This window comes from Xiphophorus maculatus, chromosome 13, assembly GCF_002775205.1.
Source record: "Xiphophorus maculatus strain JP 163 A chromosome 13, X_maculatus-5.0-male, whole genome shotgun sequence".
Taxonomy (NCBI): domain Eukaryota; kingdom Metazoa; phylum Chordata; class Actinopteri; order Cyprinodontiformes; family Poeciliidae; genus Xiphophorus; species Xiphophorus maculatus.
Window position 1 is genome coordinate 863,163 of NC_036455.1, and position 18,019 is coordinate 881,181.

Here is an 18,019-nt window from a genome sequence, read left to right on the forward strand (position 1 = left end):
GCTGGTGGAAACTTCAGCACATCAACTACCATGTTTCACTTTGTGGATGCTGTGTTCAGGTTGATATGCTCCACCAGGTGAAGTTTGGCAAAAAGATAAAATTTTGATCAGATCTGAGCAGATCATTTTCTTCTGCTGAGTTGAGTCTCCTACAAGATGGACGTCAGCTCTATTCTTTACTTTTTTTTAAAATCAGAAGAATGTAGCATAAGTTAAATTTAGAAGACTTATTTAAATTATGCTGGGAAGACATAGTAGTAGCTAAATCCATTTATTGTTGCATTTCAACATGCAGACATAGACCTATACATAATCTCAGCCTCTGCCTTCAATTGACTCTGTCATAGTATTACATAACAGAAGCTCTTGGGTACATGAAGGAATCATATTTGTATAGATTTGTACAGTTAGTTAAATTATCCCACTTGGCTGCCTCTTTGACATCCCTGCACACAAAAATTCCATCCCAAGCATCTCAGCTGGTGAGAAGCTGTGATTTCAACAAAATCTAATGACTTAATACAGGCCAATTTTTCCATAAGAGGCAGATTTCAATGTTTGCTCGATGGAGTGGGACTGGGATCAAGGTCAGCTTGCCACCTTGATCCCAGGTGGGACAGGTACAGGCATGATCCAGTACCAACACTTTACAATTTCGTCCTGTTCTATGTCCATTTTGTATGCGCAAACAAACCATCTTGTACCCATATATCTAACAATTGGGAATTGGTTATTTTATTTACTAGTAAAGTATTTTTGATGGATTATTGAGAATTATGATCCTACAAATCCTGAAATTCACATAATATCCTGTTTTATACTATAACATTCTCTGATTCTGACACTTGGTTGAGTCAGTTGACCTTTTTTCACGATGCATGTTAATAGTGTAAACAACGCTACAGCATTGCTTTCCTACAATTACCAATATGTTGCTGCCTAGACCCAGATGATATTGCTCAGTCCCATACAACAGTATGAAACTGAGCCTTCATTCTTAAAGATGCACTCAGCTCATCATGCCAAATGCTTGAAATAGCTCTGGCGGCCGTGTGATCTATTTTTACAAGTAATCCAGATAGTACTTATTTGCTACCTGGACCTTTTACTTTTATCCAAAGCGATAAAAGTTAATGACCTCTCCTAAGACAGAAGAGGTCATTAAGAGATCTTTTTGCCATGGATCTGCGTGTATAATTTTATTCAAGTCTTTCTCATCTGATTCTGGCGAATTAAAGAAATACAGTATCTCTCACAGTGCTGCTCATCCTCTAACAGCACAGACATTAATTCCAAAATTTGCAAAACATGTTTCTTAATTAGCTTAAATAATAGAACAGCCTAAATGAACATATGTTGGGACACCTGCTTTAAATTCATTCTCTAGTTTAACAAGATAACTTGTGCTTAAGATAATGTGTGATTTATCTGCTCCTCTGAATGAAGATACATGCACGCATCTCTTCCATAGTAGTTCTTGCTCTAACTCTGACGTTGACTGATGAAACATTGATCACAGTGAACATGTGTGTGGGAGGATTCTTACACCCAGAGTGACAACTGTGTCGCATATCAAACCACATATTCCGAGATGAGGGGCGAATTTGTGCACAAAGAGAATAGATGCAGCAATAAAAAATCTTCAAGTCAGGGTTTTTCAGCTGAAGACTCGTGAGTATGTGGTTGTTTGTATTTGGATGCATTGCATACTTTTGTGAAGAATAATATTCTGTCTCAGTTTTACTGATTTACAACAAAACTGTGTCCTACTTAATTTACTTCCCAATGAAATTATCAGTTTTTTTTCTGGAAGCCAATATATACTGCTTCCAACATGGCCTAACTGAGTTATGTTGTAATGCGTCGCCTAAAACAAGTAGAGCTTTATCTCTTCTTTCCAACTGACTTTATGCTGCAATGACGTCAAGTATTTCTTCTGCTACCACTGTTTTCATACAGAAGTGAGGTATTTAGACTAGACAAATACCTAAATTTCTGCTCTCCTTTTTTATATGACCTGTTGATAAATAATCTTGTAACATGTTCCAGCTAGTCCTTAGATAACAAAACTAGCAAAATGGATGGACAGAAATTCTTTAAGATATAGCTCTTATTTTCAACCTAAGAGCAAAAAATTTTATTTTTGTTCTCAGAGGTTGTTCTACTATTTTACAAACATCTGCTTTCCCAGTAACAAGTCTTGATTGCCTTCAAAATTAAAGTCAGGTTTGATGCATCTCTTGTTTGAATTCCGCTCCTCTCGCTCAAACTTGCACTGGTCACAGGTAAACCCTGTTCACTGGTTCTGTCTCTTCATGGACTCCTTATAGAGTTAACTCTATGAGGACAGAATGCATCAGTAGAGATGAAAGCAATGTTAAAGTAAGTCTACTCACAGTATTGGCTTGTATAGTTAGCAGGCAGGAAGCACTCTATTTAAAGAGGGAGTGAATCAACAAATATGCAGTCCTTTTGAAGGCGTGAGTAAGCAAGTTTTATTTCAGGGAGCTGAATCTTAAGCAGAAGCTGAAAAATATTTGAAAGTGCAAATAAGAAATCCTACTGTTTAATTAAAAATGGATGCTGTTACTTTTTAGAAGAAAAAATCCTTCATAAAAAAGGTTATTTTCACGCTTCATAAACTTGGTGCTTTGCTTTGAACACTGCAGAACATAATAAATGGTACTTCGGCTGGTCTCTGTTTAGATCTCTTGGTCTGAGCTGTTTAGGGATGCCTGACTTGAGTGCAAATCAGGTCACAAAGCAAACAAACTAGGAGTTGCAGCAGCCAGTGCCGTCTCCGTAACATTTAATATCATTATAGAATAGATTGATGGGTAAAGGCCAGATTCATTATATCAACTAAAAGATGTGGTTTAGCAAACTATTCAAATAAAAATAGGCCATAAGACATGACTCTCTGGAAGCCCCACACTTTTTCTCTTCTCATTGTAGCAATAGAGATACTTCAATAATTTGTAAAACCCTGATGTGCTCGTCATCTTGCATCCCTGAGGTTTTTGTCACTGTTTTCAATTTGTTTCTACAGTACAGCAACCGAGACAAAACACTGTGATTATATTGTTTTGTGTTTTGATGCTGCTTTGATGATGTACATTCAATAAAGACGGGTTTATTGCAACAAAAGGAGGGAAGCTTGCAGAGTTACATCAAAATTCAAGTTTTGACTCTTAAAGTGTAAGTATTTAATGGATATAAATGAATGGAGTGAATATCTACAGAGTATCCATGTGCCTTATCATTTTTCGTAACTTGACTATTCTGAGTCCATTTGTAGAGGACACTCATTTGCCTGAGCAAAGTATCCAAGGTGGTTGAAAAGGCCCATGGGTATTTGTGTTTCCCAGATATTTTTCTTGTGTATTTTATTTCTGCCTGCTTTAGTTTGCCTTCCCCTCCTGGTTGTAAGGATCAGAGTGGCCAGGTTTGTGCACAGTCATTAAGCCGTTGCTTTATCAGCGTGAGTAAAGCTTCGCTTCAAGGCAAGCAATTAACCTGTCGGAAAATGTCTCTTCTCCTCAGCTTTTGCCCCTCTTTTCACCAGCTCATCCATTCCTGAATTAGGCTGCTTCTGGAATGTTGGCATTTTTAATTGTCTCCTGGAGAGTGGTATGATTTCGCTTTTCCCAACACTGAATATCAGTGCCCTGTCCTGCTTAATGTGCTGGTGAAACATTCCAGAGGGTAATTATTTGCATCCAACTCAGGCATAGTTTAGCCGAGTCAATTGGCTGATCATCGATTTAGGACGTGCCTTTCTCCCGTATTTTATCTCTGAGCACAGACAAGAATATGGGATGTGTAATTTCTTTTTTAAGCTCATTCGCTGAGACGCATTTAATTCCTTTCTGTAAGGACGCGTTTAGCTGCATTTCAGCAGTAAATGAAGCAAGACCGGAACTGCAATATTCTGATTAGCTTTAGGATTTAATTTCGACACATCGTGTAACCTCATTTTTCAGCCATGCCACAAACATTAGTTACACCTTTTTTCTGTGTGTTGCATAAACAGATTAATGTGGGCTGCTCACTTGGGGTAAACTGGTAAATTGGGCAAATTGCTTTTGATCTGGGGATAGTTTGACAGGCTCATAATGAGCTGGGTGAGTCCACTCACTCCCTGTCTGCGCTCTTCTTGCTGGATGGACTAACTGTTTGACAGTGTTCTGTCAGCTGTTGTCAGATAAAACAACCTCCTCTCTATGGATCTTACTGCCTTTTCTCTGTTGCTGGATGTATGCCACAGAATGGGGTGGGTGGTATGCAATTTTATGCTTCTATGTAAAAACTGAGCTCTTGAGGAAAAGCAAACAGTCAGGCATTTAAGCCAAAGTATATTTTAAACATGTTTTCACCTGTGCTTTGTCGACTTGTGTCAAAAAAACACTAAAATGTAGACATCAATACCATTGCTTTCAATGGTATTGATGGTACCATCATATTGATGGTGTTCAATATGAAGCATAAATTACAACTCTCTCCTCAGTATCAGCTATGCTCAAAGAGAAAGGGTTTTACGTTTAAGAATTTATGTTTATGCATAATTGAAACACTAAAACTCTAACAGTGTACTAAAGACTATATCTGAGACAGTTATTCTTTTCTCTACTAATCCACAGGACAAAAAATATCTTTGTCTACACCATTTACTATGACAGGGTTAATCAAATGCACTTTTTAATATAAAAAAAATTAAAACAGATTAATGACCTAGAAGGCATCAGAAATCTTTTTGACTCTCGGATGTCGAGTCAAGGGTTATTTTGATGGCCTAATTTGGAATTGACCTATTTCTGATATATGTGGGAATAGTATAATAGGAAAATGGGAGAAAAAAATTACTTTTCCACTATTACAAACCCCCAGAGGATCTGCCAATTTTCACATCAGAACCCACTCAGGAAAAGCATAAAGTGCCTTATTGGGGTCTAACACATGCTGTCGTTTTGAGCTCACAGGTTCAACTGCATTCCGACAGACATGGAGCTCCATAATAACTGTTTCTTTGGTTTGCAGGCGCCTCAAGCTTACAGCCTCCAAAGGTCATTTTAAGAAAGGCCAACTGCAACATTCTCCTTCTATCAGTGTTGGCATATCTGTAGGTTGTCCACTTTAAACTCAAAACCTTGTAGTTGATGCTCAAAAAGGTGGAAACATTTTGAAAATGATATTGCCATGCTTATTTCAAAAATAGGCAAACTTTGCATGGACTATGCAAAATAAATATTAGCTGATATGTACAAAAAGATTTCTAAGTATTTTATTCTGAGGACCATCCTTTACCCTTTGGAGGGAGTTTCATAATGTATTTTTGGGTTGTAAGGAGGCCTAAAGTTAGTCAATTAGGTCTTTTCTCTGACTTCAGAGAGTTGCATCTTAAGTTAACTAAAGCAACCAGCCTGCTAAGCTTTGCTTTGCATGTTTAGAATATTATAAACATTTGACCTTTCAAGTAAAAAAAAAAAACGTTGCTTCACATTCAGAATTTTGAGATTGTGGTTTACCTTTATGATGCCTTCTTTCATTTCATATCCATTGCAATGTTTCAGGCAAATAGAACAATACAATATCCACCTTGGAAGGTCACACATACGTAATCTCCTTAAAGAAATAATTTTGAAAACCTGGGGTTCATTTTGACTAAATCATAAAATTTAGCTGACCAGTTGAAGTGGAAAGAAGAGCAAACAGCCTTTGGGGATAAAAGACCAGAATATAAAGATTTGTTCATGGTTTGCGATAATATATTTATCACAGGATTTGCATGTATGCATGCAAATTTTATGCATAGCTTTAGAAACAATGAAATTCTATGAATATTGCACACAAATAGTACTGTGATGGTAACATTGGACACATTGATCCAGTATTGTCTTATTACCAAACCCATCATCAGAACACAAAAGACAAAATATTGTAGGCTGACCACTAAGTCAAAAGCAAAAACATGGAAAAAACATAAACCTTATGGCTATTGGTATAATATTTTGTCATTCACCTTCAAGTTGAGAGATTTCTTTTTCTAAATTAGTTTTATAGCATTTTCACATGATATTTAACATAGTGAGTTTCTAAAATAATGACTTTTGCTGAACAGAATTAAATAAATGTCCTTTCTTATTTACTTTCCTGACTACAGGATTTGAGATTCATTTATAAAGTCGTCAAACGCAGGCTGAATATGCGCTATTCAGAGTCTCCTCCCTGCTGAGCGTACCATCTGTCCCCTTTCATTGTGAATCCACCTCCTATCAGCTACACCTGAAGCCATGCTAACATACACATGTTATACAGAATATACACATTTAAAAAGGCCAGATGCCTTGCAGCATGGGAAGCGTGCTGTAAATGTCAGCTGGCAGATGGGTTGATAGAAAACCCCAAAAGAAAACATTCACACTACATCCTTCCAGTACTTTCACTGGAACACATTGCTGCTTCTCCTTCAGGCTTTTTATACACACAGTATTTAGGTCTAAAACTCCCATTCAGAGAACAAAACAAACAGGCAGGCATTCCTAAATATCCCAGAGCTGGAAAGCACAGTGCAGCTGTTTGCTGTATAGCAAAAGGAGAGCTGGGAAATGTAGCAGTGCTTGTATTACACATCATAACCAAAGACCGCAGTCGCTCTCACTTCACTGCCTTGTCAAGCAGACTCTGTCAAGTGGCAGGTGTCAGGGAAAAAACAATGTTAAAAAAATCAGCTCAATCGGTTTAATAAACCCAGGAGGTCCAACAACACCAGAGTTTTTCTGCCGTAAGTGTTGCCTTCAGCCTTGTGACTTAGCAGGTAGATCTAAACAGAAGTAAACACCAAGAGTGAAACAAAGTTCTTAGGACCTTCTGTAAACTGCAACACTCTAGTAGTTTATAACTAGCGTTGTCTGTGTTGTTTTCATTGAAGTTAGACTTTAGTCCATTGCATGCTTTTCTCTTTTATAGGGAAGCTGTTGTCTTTTGCTTTGGCAGAACCCCACACAACCAAAAACAAAAACACCCCTGACAAAAACTCTTCTGCTAAAAGTAATTTTGATTGTTCTGTCCTTAAAATGTATTATGTAATTTATCAAAATACAGAGAACTAAAATGGTGTGCCTTGTTCAAACTTAGGAAGGTTATTTTTAGATTAGCTACAAACAGAGAATCAAGGATAATTCTTTTCTTATTTTTATATAACAGTGGTTCCCAAACCTGCATGTTTTAGATGTGTCTGTGTTCCAGCACACCTGATTCAAATGATTGCATGACCTTCTCTGTAGAGAAGGTCATGCAATTAACCAAAAATTGCAATTAACCAAAAATAGGTTAATTATTTATTTATTTATTTAAGTCAGGTGTTTGAAAGCAAGAAAACCCTTAAACATGTAGGGCACAGGGACTTGAGGGCCAGGTTTGGGAAGCACTGTTACAGAGTAATAGGTTGACAATTTGTAAATGTTGTTTTGAATAGTAGACAATCAGTGTAGAATAGTTCAGTCTATGTTTAACCAGTCTATATGTTTCAGTTTTTACACTTGTCTAAATATAAATGGGTCCAAATGTCAAACAAGTCAAAAATATTATTTTACTTGTCAAGTCTAATTTTTTTTTTTTAAATAAGTAAAATAGCCCTTTAATTATCTTCATTAAAACTTACTGAATTACCCATAAATACCAAGTTTTGTATCAACATCCACTCATTGATCACAAACTGACAAAACTAACTTTGTTTTGAAAACATGTTGCAGATTTAGACTGCCACAGTTTAATTGTAAAATCCATATTTACAGTTTTTAAAGAGCTAAAAGCAGTGAAAATAATGATGAAAAGTAATCATTCCTTGAGTCATTTTTGCTCATTTTTGTCAGGTTTTATCATGAGAAAAAAGCATTCCCACTTATATACCCAATGGAGACTGAGAGGAGTATCTTTCTAGTCTCTGCAAGCTTGGGCTCACACATGTGACCTTCAACCCCCCCTGTCCTGCACTTGGTACGTTCCTGAGTCCAGCATGCATCTTTGTGCTGTGAATCTTTGGGTTGCTACAGTAGCTGACGCCTCTGATTTAACGCAAGGCCTGTTGTTGTGCATACATGCTCCTGCGTGGATCTACACATATTTCATCTTGTCTAAGCAGTTTGTGTCACTCGATGCGTCTGCTTTTTACATTCAATGCTAATTAACAGACAGTAAACCACATCAATGTCAATGGAAGCTTGATTTTTGCCACATTAGTGTGGAGCATCCATTATGTTGAGAAAGTTGAATTATACTATCCACATCATCCATGTTTTATCAATAGAGGAGGTCCCATAAGCAGTGTGGTATCTGCAACCATCTACCAAGTCCAGATTTTTAGGAAAAAAAATTGTTCTCTGTTGGTGTTCTCACTGCAAATGACTAAGCAGGAGGCAAGAAGCCCTCCTACGGAGCTCCAACTTGCATGTTGGCGTACAGTTGCCTGGTTACATGTATAGTTAGAAAACTGCTTTAATCTGTTTTCACTCTCCCACTGTGGCGATTATAGCCACTGACAGAGAAAGAGAAGGAACCTTGAGGTGTTCATCACGTATCACTTGGGATGAATAACAGTAAACAGTTAAAGATGTGGGCAGGAAGGAGAGCAGCTACAAGCTTTGTATCCTCAGAAAGCTGCTTGAAGCAGGAAGAGTTGGTCTTAATGGCAGGTAAATGTTAACAACACAGCTGCTGATTGCAGCCGGGTGTATGACTTAGGAGTTTGTTTCACTCAGCAACTGCAGAACTAACAGATAACACGTCAACTCAAAAACATCCCTGCTGAATTTGGTTTTTTATTGCATTCATTTTCTTTTGACGAGGCCCATCTTCAGATTCCCTTCATCGACTGTTGCTGCCACATCATCACAAACTCTAATTTGATTGCGAACCAGTGAAAATGAGTTTCTGCTCTCAGCCAGCTGTGAATGAGAGGTGAATAAACTAGAAACATTTTTATTTGTCACACTACGCTTCCACGTTTCTAGACACAAACTGATGCGTTTTCAGCCAGGAAACCTGCTAGGAATTAGACTCCTGTCCAAAAACGATTGCAGTGCTTCAAGATAATATGCAGCTGAGTTCAACGCAATTTAAAATTCAGCTGTAATAGTTTCAGCACAAATCCTGCTTTTTAAAGCATACTATTGTGTGCACATAATAGAATTATGTAAATGTTACAATAACGACACCCTGGCTTTGAAAGACTTATTCTGTTGACAGAGAAAAATTGAGAATAAAAACTGGAAAAGCAATTCCTCTCGTGGTAGATCATGGGAAGCATAAAAGCCTGTGTGGTAAACTTTGTTCATCACCCACACAGCATGCAGAGCACTTTGTAGCCCACAAAGCAAAACATCACTCTGCTGTAATGCCCTCTTGAACAGGAACAACAATAAGGCAAACAGAAACATGTACAGTTTAAACCACATACAGTGTATAAAAATACACTTAACCTATTTTTTACAGTGTTTCGTTTCAGTAAAAAGAGGAAAAATCATCTGACAAGTTCGTCTTTGTACACATTTATTAACTTAGCTAATCACTGGACATTAACCTCTTGAAGTTTTTACTTATGTGTCAGTTAATTTAGTAACTGACCACTGATGTTACTTACTGGAAAGAATACAAACACATATGGAAACAGAAAAATAAGGGATTCCCCAACTAACTCAAACTATATATGACTTATAGTTATTACACAACAGCATTTAAGTGAACTGCGCCAGAAAAAAAAAAAAATCACTCTTCAGCCACAAGAGCAACCGCCCCTTGTAGGCAGTGTATTGTACTGTACTCTACTCTGCCACTCAAAGTTCATTCTGATTGTCTGAAATGCATTGTCTGTGTCGTGTGTATTCGTTCAACAGCTTGCAAGTAATTCTTTCTGGGTGTGTGAGCGTGTCAAAGAGAGGGCGTGTGATGGTGTGTGTGTGTGTGTGTTATTTACAACATGGGGGCTGCCTTTAGGAAACCTGAGCACTTGAGAGATACAGCGAGGCGGACAGAATCTAAAAATACCAGGGCTGAGTGAGCAGGGCTTAAGAAAAGGGAGGAAAAAGAAGAAGAAGAAAAAGAAGCTGAAGTGGCTGTCTGTCCTCACCGTCAGCCCTGCCTCCTGGACATCAAGATGTGTGGTGCAGTTTTAGAAAAAAACTGAGGCTAGAAAACAAATCCATCTGCGACTAGACAAATCATTTAAATGAAGGATGGAACACGCTGCATAGTTTTATCTGTGTAGAGAGTCGGATGAAAAGGGCTACTTTTTAGGTATGAATGGATTAAAACAGAATATTCTTCTCTCATAGAGGTTGGGCTGTAGACTCCTTGAATATCACAATAAACCCCTGATGACAAAATACATTCAGTCAAAAACAGACACCATCTCAAAGCAAATCCATTTATGACAACATTTTTATTTGTATTTTATAGAAGCAACACAACATTTGATGACACAAGGTGTCAAATCCTGCAAAACAAAATGGCACTGATGTGACAAACGGCTCTGGGCTTGTTCTCTTTCTCTGACAACCAGAAAACGACATTTGTCCTGCATCGCACTGCCACTCCTTCTTTCTCTCTCTGTCACGTTCAGTTTTTCTTTTTCCACATAAGCACAGAAATAGAGGCAAGTGGCTCCAGGCCCAGATTTTTTTTTGGCTGAAACTACAAGCAAACTGGACAGCAGATCCCATCCCATTCCATTTCAAACAATCCATCCACAGTGCCTGTGTTCACAGATCCTAATATACAGATTATATTGGGATTTTATGTTAGCACCTAAAGCAGTGACACATGATTGCAAAATCGAACAATATTTTTTTTAATGTTTTTTAGTATTTTGTACAAACAGAAATGCATAGTGCATAGTTCTCAAATGAAGAAGAAAAGCCATCTTTAAAAAGAATGTTTCCATTTCCAGTTTTCACAAAGCATGTAGAGAACATAACAAGCATGTACTGTAGGCCACATGTGTCAAACTCAAGGCCTGGGGTCCAAATCTGGCACGACTTTTATTTTTATTTATGTGGCCCTCTACACTCCAAATTTCATCAGAAAGCCCATCCAGTTTCTCACAAATCTGCAAAATTCACACAAAATCAACAAATCTCCACATTTCTTTTCTGATTTTACTACAAATTTTTTCAAAATCACATTTAATATTATACATTAGCACAAATATTAGAAAAACTCAATTTTAGTGATTTTAGCAATTTTGATTGCTAAAATCACTAAAATCCTGGAGGAACCGCTATTTAGTGATATTTTAACAGTTTAATTGGATTTATCAATATATTTTGGCACAACTGGCCCTTTAAGAACATTCTGATTTTTGATATGGCCCTAAATGAAACCGAGTTTGGCGCCCCTGACGTAGGCTGTCGAATGACACCAAAATGTCACTTTTTTTTTTTTTCAACTACATGAAAGATCCTTCCTTCGTGTGCGTGACAACTTAGATGGCAGAACACATCATTTCCACTGTAAAACATGGCAGCATTATGTTGTGGGGAAGCTTTTCTTCATCCGGGTCAGAGCTGATGCAAAGATGGATGGAGGAAAGCCAGGAAACTGGACCAGAGGTTCAGGACAAAGATCCTAAACGTACAGCTAGAGCCACATTGAAATGGTTTTACATCAAAGCATAAAGTAGAAAGTCAAGACACCCTTCAGTAAAAATGTTATATAATGCATTATTTTCCTTCCATTTTACATGTTTCTGGTCCATCATATAAAATCCTAAAAAAATGAAATGAATGTTTCTAATGTGACCAAATTTGAAGAAGTTCAAGGAATCAAGGCTCCACTGGCATAGCTTAAGGATACACCTGATTTGTAGAGGAGACTACTGGAGAGTAAATGAAAGGCTCACCACCAAATTAAGTCTGCTGCTTATGGCTCATATATTTCCATATGAAAAGGGTTGGCTTGTTGTTGCCTATCAGTGCTGCCGCAGATGCTTAAATAGGGCCTGTTAGAATCTGAGTCTAAAGGATTCTGAAAGTGCTCCATTTAGTTTGATGCTTCAGAAATGCTGCTGAAAAGATGTTTTTAAAAGTCTTTGAAATGTGAGCCCAGATAAGAGATGTGATGACTAAATCGGCGTGCTTCTAAAAAGTCAACGCCACTTGCAGGGAGAGAGTTGAATCCCAAAGTCACAAGCAACCTTTGATGGAGTATCTGCTTTACATTTCAATTGCAGTCCGTTCTCAGTTTCTCAGTGCGTCCTCTTACAGTAAACGCCTAATGCCGTTTGCTGTCTGCGCTTCTATAAATAGAAACACATTTATGCATATGAATATGTCTCACGCAAAATCATGCTGGTGTAAAACGAAAACAGATGAGCTACAGATAGTACAGATAGTAGTTGGCAATTGAATGGTTCTACTGCAGTTTGTCAGAAAAAAACAGGTGCAGAATCTCACTCACTCACACATACCTGCACTCATGCAACCCCTCTTCCTGTGGCTTCTGCTTCCTGCATGCGAAGCACACAAAACCAGCTGAAAACAGATGCGATACATAAAAGCTGGTAAAGTGAGCAGACAAACTTAAACATACGGTACTGTTTTTTTTTTTTATAATTTTCAATTTTTTTTATGGCTGGATCAGATGCATCACGCACCGCAGCATTTACAAAGTCAGGTAGTACAACAATACACACTGAACTTGTATTGCCAGTTTCCAATTTAATGTTAACTTGACATTTGTGTCTTTCTCTTTTGGTAATTTCTTTCCTGTGTTTGGTTTAGTTTTGCTTTTTTTCTTGTTTCTTGGTAGTTTATCATTCTTTACATTATCTGCTGTGACTAAAACAATGTCACAGGTCCTTTGAATCATTTGCAAATGCATATTCCTTTGCGAGTGCGTATTCACTAATGCTCACACGAGTCATGTTATGATGTGAGCCTTTTACAGTACAAGTTAGAAGTATACCATTGAAGACGCTTAAAACAGCTGCTGCACACATACAACCGCAGAATGTATTGGACCTTGGAGAAATGCTTATTTGTGCCTTTATTTGAAATTCATCAGCACAAACTTTAGGCTAAATGGGTGGGAGCTAAAAATAGCTCCCGTAGCCACAGCACCATGTGTAGGAGGATGTACACAGCTGTGTCGGTTGTGATGCTGCAAAGGCAAAGAAATGAAATTAAATTAAATGAAACTTTATTTCAAACATGATAGTAGTATACAATCATACACAAGAACAAGGAATGCAAAAGACATACTTTTTGTACCACAGTAATCTTAACATGTTCGAAAAGGAGTAGGAAGAAGTAAGAAACTTAGGAACTCCTACCCTCTAAACTCATATAATATTTTCAGATGGACCCTCATTAATAAATACAATCAAAAAGTAAAAATAAACAGGTTAATTAATTTTACATTTGATCTGGGTTTACATATGTCTAAATATATATATATCCATACCCACAGAAATATGTGTGAACTAACTCTCACACATATTTCTATATCTAGTGAAAATGACCTCTTTATGTTTCCTTTTAAATTGTATTAAATTTTGACTTTGTTTTAACTCCTCACTTAACTTGTTCCATACTTTTACCCCATGAATTGAAATACAAAAGCTCTTTATTGTTGTTCGTAAACTACGAATACTTAAGTTTGAGTAACCTAAGAGAAGTGAGAGGAGGGAAAACTAGAAAGAAGAGTAATAGATAAAAAAAAGTAAGATACATTAAACTCGCTGCTAATTATAGAGAAGGTGATAACAATAGAAGAGTTTAAATGTGGTATATTGAGATGCTCTAGTCTGTATTAATATTATGCCTGTGTGTCAGTGGTCACACTTACTAGTGACAATTATAACATACTTACAATAAACACACAAAGCTACAGTCTTCAGTCAACTTTATGAGAGACTTTGCATCTGCTGAAGCTGAAAACCACAAAACCTGGTAGACTAATGTTCACATGTTTACTTCCTGTTTTAATATGACTTGTTGGTAATTCTGCCAACTTCTTGAAACACTTGTTGTTCTTCTGCTTCCTTTACCTAACGCTTGACCTTGAACCTGAAAAAAATGTATTGACTAGTTTCATATGTGCTGGAAAGCATTTCCAATACACTTATTATGTGCATACTTTTTGTCGTGGGGAGAAACTGTTTTATGTATTTATAGTTTTAGTTGCTAAACAATAATCTTGACATGCAATATTTTAATGAATTGTCGGATTTTGTTGGAGTGGTCTATATAAACTATTATAGATCCCAGAATAATAAATTGCCATATTTAGAGAACAAGAAGCAGATTCCAAATATTTGGAGGTTTTGCTGTTTTCTGTTTTCTTGGTTGTGGACAAATGCCTATTCTCAGGAGTAAGTGCAAGATTTGGGCCACTCTCTCTTAAAAAAGAGTTGCTATATTCACCCAAATCTGAAAAATGAAACAAATCCAGATCTGGTTTGGGGTAAATATCACTGGATAGTTGTGGTCCTACTTACTGTAAAATAAAAATGAAAGCAAAAAGCTTAGTTCTTAAAAGAGAAATACTGCATGTTGTATTTAACTTTTAATTTATCAGAATATTTGTGCCATGATCTGAAAAAGGTTTTTGTCTGCATCAAGTGTATGTGCCAACGTTGTACCATTTGTGAATTGCGACCAAAAGTCACGCAAAAGCAGTCCAGGGACCACAGATGGCTCTCGCGCCACAGTTTGGACATCCCTGCCCTGTACAAATCAGGTCACATGACACTGATAAACAGTAAGCTGCAGCAGTCAACACTTTCTCTATGAATATTACTATAAATATTGATAAACATTTAACTTGTCAATAGAATAACAATTGTCTGTTTCCAACAAAATGCAATCCCGCCAAGCTGGCCTCACAGACAAAAACAGGCTGATATTTTTAACCACAGACTATGCAAATGATCCCAGCTGCTGTCTGCGGTGGGCCTTCCTACAGGGTACACCACTAAAGTTAAAATGAAAATAGAGAAAATGTTCTCTTAGTTTGCGACAGACTGGCGACCTGTCCAGGGTGAACCCCGCCTCTCGCCCTGAACGTTAGCTGGAGATAGACACCAGCACCTCCTGACCCCACTAGGGACAAGGGTGTTAGAAAATGGATGGATGTTCTTTTAGTTGTGGCCCAACAATAGTTTCCATTACCTATCCAGTGAATAAAGATTGTTTGAATCAGTGTACGCACTCTAAGGCTATGTCTACATGCATTAAGACTGATTGAGGGTTGCCACAGTTTAAAGTTTGGCTTAAAATATGTAAGCATTTCTCTGTCTTTCACGGAGTCAGAAGACATTTCTGCATATCAGATTTCAAATATTAAAAGATCTGAGGCTGCTCATATCTGAATGCCACACGAGCCTTTTTGTTGTTCCTAAAAACCGTCTAAACCTGGAATATATTCTTTTTCTTTTTTTTATACTCTTTATTTAACATTTTTCATTACAATGAAACATACAACACACACAGAACTTGGGGCACTGATAAATAGATAAATAGGAAGAAAAGAAAAAAAAAACATTACAAGATGTCACACCTAGTTATGCTTCCTTGCTCTTGTATGTCAGCCATTTAGATATATATAATATATTCTTTTACATCACAATTTTGACATTGAATGAGCAAATTAATAACACCTCGATCTGGTTGGAAATATATGCTTTAATAAGACAACAGAAGATGCGGTGCAGACTGGCAGACAAATAAATAGTAGATTGAATTCAGTCAACATGAACAAAGACGTGAACAAATAGTCAGTACAGGAAAGTAATGGACTGAGAATTAGATTAGAGACAAATAAAATAAAACCCAGAATCCAACAGTACTGTTATTACTGTCTGTCTACAAGCCCTAATTATAACTAACCACACTGGCCTCTTTTTCCATTATGCCTTCTCTTTCCGCTGCTACTAACCCTGCACAATGCTTGACAGTCTTAACAAAGCTTCCCCGAAGCCCTTAATCTAATAGAGCGGTCTCTGTGAGCCACACACACCAACACACCAGCCAGGCAGTTCAGAGTCATGGGGAAAAGATGAGGGACAAACATGAAACATCAGATGAATGAGATAAATTGGACGCTGGGTGAGAAATGACAGAGAGAAAGAAGAGTGCTATTCTTTTTGTTGCGTCTCTGAGGAACGTTAGTGGGAGCTCTTATGGGAGCTCATTATTCTTTGGTTTTGTGTGTGTCCATCTGTTGCCGCAGCCCACAGTTTATCAGAACTCTATCCTATGTCAGGGTGTTGAGTCCCTGACGCCACAGTAACAGAGGACAGGAGACCGTAAAATGTAAATTCACAGGACTCGATGTTCCTGTAACATGGAGGAACATCCAAGAGCTGCCCAAATCTTTTAGTCCCAGCTAAATCAAAATCACAGCTAATGTATGGATCAGTTTAATATATTCTGAATGTCATATTGAACTGACTCTCGCGCTGTAGTTAGTGGGTGGACTTATATAACCCTTGTCTGTCAGGGAAAAATTTAGAAAAATAAAGAGACATCCCCTCCAAGGTTCCAGGCTGCATCAGTGCCTACCCTCACGAACAGCACAGTCATGCTTCCATCATGTCAGAAAGCATTACGCAAAGTTAATCTCTTCCCTTCAGACAAACATACCCTCCATCCCCCGTTCTCTGCTAACCAGGAACTGTGCCTTATGTTAAAATATCTCAAAGATTCAATACGAGTATGAAGGGCTGAAATGATTAATTGAAAAGAATCCATTATTGAAATAATTGTCAACTAATTTAGTAATCAATTAATCTTTAACTAGAGTATACAGACTCAGAAAAGGCACTAAATAAGCCAAAACTGTACAAAAATATAAACATATTACATTTCAGACAAAAAAAAGTCTATATATATGTTCAACCCAGAACTCAAGTGACTTAGATTTTGCTTCACCTGGTTCAATTTATGTACATGTGGCACAATACAAACACTGTACAGCACCTTGAACACACCATCCGCATGGAGAAACATGGTGGTGACATCATCATGCTGTGGGATTGTGGCTCCCCCCCCCAGAGATAGGAAAGCTAGTCAAAGTTAATGGTGGGATAAATGAAGCAACATGCAACGTGAAATCCTGGAAGAAGCTGTAGACAGTTGAGACTGTGGTGAAGATTCATCTCTGGTTAGGACAGATTTACAATTTACGTCAAAGCATGTTCACATGTTAGGATGTCCCAGTCAAAGTCCAGACCTAAATGCAGAGTTTAGTACTATAGACACTTCTAATCTGAAGGCCAAGTGTGCTGAGTCTTGTAAACCATCACAGCAGAGTTCTGTGCTGCTCAACAATACAAATATATCTCTCTCCTGAACCTCGTCTTTTAAGCTTCAGAGCCTCAGAGGACACACACAGCAGGAGCTTGGTTCTTGGTTTACTGATGTGTTTGCAGCAGTGGCGATTACTCACTCGAGACGTTAGTCAGTGTGGTCTCTCCTGTGCAGCCCGCAGCAGACGGACGGAGTATTGAGTTACAAACACCGGGGTGAATCTGAGAATATCTGAATGCCTCAAAGCGCAGAGCACCACATCGTTCTGCTTCAGTAACCGTTGACCTCGACCTGTCAGGGTTGAGTCTGGCCTCCCGAATCTTCCTCCTGGAAAAGACAGACATTTGATGGATGAAATAAGCCTTACTTCTTTTGCTCCCTGTTTCAGTGAGCTGCACAACTTCATCATTATTTTTTGTAGCGCACGGTCGTTGCTTGTTAGAAATAAAAAGCTAACTTGCATTCGCTTCTCTTGCGCTTCCAGTGGAGCTTGATGCGGAGCACTCGCAGAAAGTCCCCGGAGCCGAGCAAGCAGGGGTCCCAACACCCCAGGTGAAGCTGAAAGAGAGACAGAAGTTCTTTGAGGAGGCTTTTCAACAAGACATGGAGCAGTACCTGTCCACTGGATACCTTCAGATCACCGAGAGGAGAGGTAAGAAGAAGAAAATGTCTCTTTTGATGATTCAGGAAGTATGAGCTTATGAGTTTATCTCCGT

General features: G+C 37.9%; 1 protein-coding gene across 3 annotated transcripts in view; it reads left to right on the forward strand.

Moving 5' to 3' along the window:
* Nucleotides 1–18,019, forward strand: part of dtnbp1 (dystrobrevin binding protein 1) — a 36,313-nt gene that overhangs the window by 9,582 nt on the left and 8,712 nt on the right. For 2 of the 3 annotated variants that reach the window (XM_023344926.1, XM_005797380.2), the window contains exon 2: nucleotides 17,788–17,955. In XM_023344926.1, coding sequence (XP_023200694.1) covers nucleotides 17,788–17,955 — 168 coding nt within the window. Of the gene's footprint in view, nucleotides 1–12,535; nucleotides 12,667–17,787; nucleotides 17,956–18,019 lie in introns of those variants that run through there. The other variant, XM_023344927.1, reaches the window with a different exon arrangement.